The 6,000-nt window shown below is 46.0% G+C and overlaps 1 protein-coding gene across 1 annotated transcript; it reads left to right on the forward strand.

Annotated features, from left to right (window-relative positions):
- Window positions 1-4,616: 4,616 nt before the first annotated feature.
- LOC133876198 (uncharacterized) lies at window positions 4,617-5,611 on the forward strand. Its single transcript, XM_062314482.1, has 3 exons — window positions 4,617-4,828; window positions 4,965-5,209; window positions 5,597-5,611. The coding sequence occupies exons 1-3, from the start codon at window positions 4,672-4,674 to the stop codon at window positions 5,609-5,611; spliced, it is 417 nt and encodes a 138-aa protein (XP_062170466.1). The 5' UTR covers window positions 4,617-4,671.
- Window positions 5,612-6,000: the final 389 nt, after the last annotated feature.

Below are 6,000 nucleotides of genomic sequence, written 5' to 3' on the forward strand. Positions count from 1 at the left end.
AACAAGCACTTTATTTGCTGTAATCAAATAACATATTTCGTTTCAGACTGTTAACTCGCGTACAGAGGAATATGGATAAGTCGTGGATGTCAGCACCTAGAGGTACGACACAGTATAACGACGGGTGTAGAGCGTTCGTGGCATTCGCCGTTCGTAACTGTAGGTCTGCTGATGGCAAAATTTACTGCCCATGTAAGTACTGCCGGAATAACCAGCGGCACCCCCCAGATTACGTTCTTGCCCACCTGACAGGGGGGAAGGGAATGTGCACGGGATACGGTTTCTGGTATATGCACGGTGAGACAACCCTAAACCCTGCTGGTCCTGTTCGGGGTCACGACCATCCCAGTGTCACAGATACGGCTGCATGTGGCATTGAACATGTAGAAGTCACAGAACAAGGCGGAGACTTGGAACAAGGTGGTGACATGCACGCAATGTTGCGTGACGCCTTCGGCGTGCACGAAGTAGGTGACACTGATAATGTTGGCCAGCCCGGAGAAGTAAATGAAGGAACCTCTGCAAGGGACACATTGAAGTACCTTGAGTTGTTGAAGACTGCCGAGAAGCCACTTCACCCCGGTACAAAGCACAGTAAATTGAGTGCTACTGTACATTTCTACAACTTGAAGTGCATTGGAGGTATTAGTAACAAGATTTTTTCTGATATTCTGGAGCTTGTCAGTCAGTTATTGCCTTCTTGCGATGATGCATTGCCGGTTAATACGTACGAGGCGAAGAAATTCCTCAGTTCCATGGGTCTCGGGTATGAGAAGATTCCGGCGTGCCGTAATGACTGTATGCTATTCTGGAAAGACAATAAAGATCTAGATACCTGCACCGTATGTGGAGAATCTAAGTGGATGGCTGATATACATTTCGATCAGGATGGTGAGGTAATATCGTCGAGGAAAAAACGTCCAGTGAAGGTGTTGAGATGGTTTCCACTCATCCCACGGTTACAGAGGTTATTCATGTCGGAGCACACGGCGCACAATATGAGGTGGCATGCAGAAGGCCGCACTAGGGATGGGGTATTGAGGCACCCCGCGGACGGTGAGGCATGGAGATCGTTCGACTCTCTACATCCGGATTTCATGGCCGACAGTAGGAACGTGCGGCTTGGACTGACAGCAGACGGATTCAATCCATTTGGGAACATGAGTACATCCCACAGCACATGGCCCGTATTGCTTGTACCGTACAATTTGCCTCCTTGGATGTGCATGAAACAGACGTCGTTCATCCTGTCACTGGTTATCCCCGGACCGAGCTCACCTGGTATGGATATCGACGTCTACCTTCAGCCACTGATTAATGAGCTATTGGAGCTGTGGGATGTAGGGGTACGAACACTAGATGCTGCGAAGATGGAGAATTTCAATATGTGTGCTCAGTTGATGTGGACAATAAACGACTTCCCGGCGTATGCAGATTTATCCGGTTGGCCTAACAAAGGTGTGAAGGCATGTCCTTGTTGCATGCATTCGACACGTTCTAAACATCTGAAGAACGGTTGTAAATTTTGTTACATGGGACACAGGAGGTACTTGCCAGCCGAACATCTGTGGCGGCTGAACAGAAGAACGTTTGATGGGACTGAGGAGTTAGAATGTGCTCCTGATGTGCCTTGCGGGGACGAGATCCTCCAACAGTTAGACGGAGTTGCGTTTGGGAATGAGAATGCGGGTAAGACGAGACGGAAGAAGCGGAAGACGGGTGCACGGGGTGCTGATGATGTTGTATGGAAGAAGAAAAGTATTTTCTTCAGATTGCCGTACTGGAAGGACAATTTGCGGCACAATCTTGATGTCATGCACATAGAGAAAAATGTCATGGACAATATACTTGGCACTATTTTGGACATCAAAGGGAAAACGAAGGACAACTTGGCAGCTCGGCTGGATTTGCAGGAGATGGGGTTGAGACCTAAATTGCATCCGTTCACCGCCGCAAATGGTAAAACATATATACCCGCAGCTTGTCACACGATGTCCAGGGAGGATAAAGAAAGCTTTTTAAAGGTGCTTCGAAATGTGAGAGTTCCAGACGGATATGCGTCGAACATTTCACGGTGTGTTCGGATGAAGGACTGTACAATTTCAGGGTTAAAAAGTCATGACAGCCACATACTGATGCAGCAGCTTCTACCAATTGCATTGCGTCAGTCATTGCCAGACAAAGTGGTTAGACCTATCGTTGAGATGTCAGCATTTTTCAGAGGCATATGCTCAACCAAGCTAACCCAAGCTGAGATGGACCGACTGCAGGGTGACGTCTGTATCACACTGTGCAAGCTGGAACAGGTATTTCCTCCTGGGTTTTTTACTAGCATGGTCCACTTGGTCGTGCATCTTGTGCGCGAATGTAGACTCGGCGGACCCGTTCAGTATAGGTGGATGTACCCGGCAGAGAGGTAAAATACAACAGAATATAAATAAATAAATAAATAAATAAATATATATATATATATATATATATATATATATATATATATATATATATATATATATATATATATATGCATATTTTCATGTAACTCATGGCATTAAACGGGGGCAAGTCCTTAATGTTTGTGTGTGCACCAGGAGTCTTGGGGGTTTCAAGTCGAATGTGCGCAACAAAGCGGCTCCTGAGGGGTGCATTGCGGAAGGTTACATAGCGACCGAGCTAGTAACGTTCTGTTCGAGATATCTAGAAAATGCACCAACCTTCCACAACAGACCTTTGAGAAACCCTGATGGTTCCAAGGGGGCGGGAACGCGAGTTAGATTGAACCGGCTGACGATGCATCAGATTCATCGTTATATTGTGTTCAACTCTGACGAGTTTCTCAATTTGCGGATGTAAGTAGTGTTTACATATTGAACCGGATTCAAATGATATAATTGATAATAATTAGTTTTTTAATTATATCCGCTTAATGTAGGATGCATAAAGACGCTATTAGGCGATCATGCGTTAGGGGTCGCATCACGGACGCTCTGATTGAAGCCCAACATCACGAACAGTTCTGCGAGTGGTACCGCGCATATGTAAGGAAGTAGTGGTATTTTCGTATATAATATTTACCTATGTTCAGTGTCAATTTAAGATAGGGTTCGACAATATGCCGCTATTAACCGATGTATTCTTTTAATATATGAAATGATAACATAGGTTGATGGCCTTGACGATCAAAGTAGGGAGGAATTGGGGCTGAAATTGGTTATGCGGAGTAGAGGGTTGAAGGAGACAGCAGTGAAGTATAACAGGTACGTGGTAAACGGGAAATTGTTCCGCACGCTAGCCCATGATGTGGGAAGGAGGACTCAGAACAGCGGGGTATGTGTGCCAACCGTTGAATGCGAAACCTACTACGGGCAGTTAACCGATGTGGTTGAAGTCGAGTACTACGATAGGACTACGTACGTCCTATTTAAGTGCAATTGGGCGGACCCCACGATGGACAGAGGATTTAGAGTCGACGATTATGGTCTAGCGTTTGTCAACTTCACTCACCTCGTCCACAGGGGAGAACTGCTTACTGACGAGCCGTACGTGCTTACATCTCAGGTAGACCAAGTGTTTTATGTCGAGGATGAAAGGAACCCAAACTGGGTTTGTGCCGTGAGGACTAAACCGCGCAACGTGTACGATGTTGGTCAGGGGGAAGGGAGTAGTGATGCAGATAATGCATATCACGAGTGTGTACCGATCGTATTACCCACTGATGACCTGCATGATACGAATGATGAATTCGATCACGACAGACCCGACATTGATCCGATTGAAGCACATGTTATACAATGATTGCTATATTTATTATTGGTACAATTTGCTTAAACTCAAAATACTTTCTTATTTTGCATAGAGCTCATTGTATATTATGCATATTCTATTTTAATATTAAAATTAAAATGAATTTCAAGTAATTTGTCTCACATTTGTTCGTAGGTTTCAATGGACCCGAGACCCCCTACTTGCGCACATCGTGCACCACGCCAGCCCGTGCATTGCACGACTACATCCACACCGGCGATGTCAGCTGCACTACATACCACACCGTGGCCACACCACCCGGACGCTGTATACAGACCATTGCCCCCGGGTACGGCGGGGATGAGCAGGTCAGATCCCGGGCAGACGAGCACAGCTGGATATTCTCCTTCTCTATACCCGCCTACGTCGACACCGGCGATGTCAGCGGCACTACATACTACACCGTGGCCACACCACCCGGACGCCGTTTATAGACCATTGCCCCCGGGTACGGCGGGGATGAGCAGGTCAGATCCCGGCCAGACGAGCTCAGCTGGATATTCTCCTTCTCCATTCACGACGTTATCGGAGTTGGGGCTGACCTCACCGGGCCATGTTGATCGATGGTGGGCGCGAGAGTGTCATGATCTGAGCAGATTTCCGTTGTACTATCCATACCCCCTTCCACCACCTATGCCAGTCATTCCTGATAGTGAGACTCAGGATGACAGATTCCCGTTGTCACAGCGGGGGGGGATGCCTATGCCGGCTATGCGGTCGGGACAGCTGTCGGCACCGACTGGGGGCCATGTCTCGGCACCTGGGGAGAGCCAGATGCATGTTTATGGACAGAGCCAGTTGCCGCTTCCTGGGGAGAGTCAGAACCCAGATGTGGGGGAGAGCCAGCTGCCTCGCGAGGGGGATGATGTGATGTTGGGGCTTGATCAGTTAGCACATGATGTCCCCCAGGATATGCCTTCGGATGACGATCATGATGATGAGCATCACCCAGAAGATCAGGCAGGCGAGGAGCATGCTGGTGACCCAGCGACCGAGCACATAGCGTTCGACCATATTCGGCTGATGGGTAAGTACATTTGTATACATCATTATAAACTAATTAATTTAGTAAGTTCGTATAATATTTAAATTGAATTTTTAATTTATTGATATAATTAAGTTATTTAGTGTTAATATATTAACGTTTTATATTTATTGACTAGGGTATAACCCAGACGGGAGCATATATTTTGAGGTGATTAAGGACCCTGAGAGAAATTGGGTGCTCCCGAGGGGTAAGAAAGTTGTGTTGCAGTACAATGCTGCAACACAACCAGTGGGACGAGCATGCAATCGTTATAGACGGGCTGCGGGCAAGCTGTTACGGAGCAGGTCCCATATTCACTTGCGGGACAAATGGGGAAAGGTAGATAAACAAGTTAAGCAGGCTATGTGGGATGCCATAATGGTATGTGTATGAAACTAATATATGTATTTTGTGAAATTAAAGTTAAGATGATTTTTTCTTTATTGACCTGCTAAAATTAATCATTAGATTGAATGTGCAGCAAGAATTTTATGTACCCGTATCCGTCGACCAGCGCCTGGCACAGAATGAATTCTGGGGTGATATGGGCCGTAAGCACCGTTCGTGGAAGTCGAAGTTGAGGACCCAGCTAAATATTCGAGACGGTGACACGCCATTGACAATACGTGCGAGAATGCCAGAGACGTTTTTTGATAAGTATGACCGAACGGATGTGGAGGACGTACTGCACGAGTGGTGCACAAAAGTAAATGTGGTATGTAGGTCTTTGAATGTATTACTATAATGTTGTGTTTTTTTAATAAACAGTTCATTCAAGCATAACACATAAGTAATTAAAAGTATCAATTCTGACATTTTTTTTGGGAATGTTCAATGTAAAGGAGAGGTCTGAACGAATGAAGCGGCTGCGGGAGCAGCAAGACATCCCCCATAGTCTGGGGTCCAAAAGTTATGCCAGATTTAATCACGATGAGGTATGGAACAATATGTAAAAACCCTAATTCTTATTTGTGCGTAATTGTTCTTTCTTAACGTTAAATGAATATCCAATGTTTGTTATATATTTATACTGTATGGCGACAGGCATCTATATCTGGCACGCCCCCCACTCGCGCCGAGTCGTTTGTGAAGACGCACACAAAGAAAGACGGCACTTACCTGAACGAGCGGACACGGGACCTATGCGTATGCTACTGTTATAGGTTATCGAA

This window comes from Alnus glutinosa, chromosome 8, assembly GCF_958979055.1.
Source record: "Alnus glutinosa chromosome 8, dhAlnGlut1.1, whole genome shotgun sequence".
NCBI classification, from domain to species: Eukaryota; Viridiplantae; Streptophyta; class Magnoliopsida; order Fagales; family Betulaceae; genus Alnus; species Alnus glutinosa.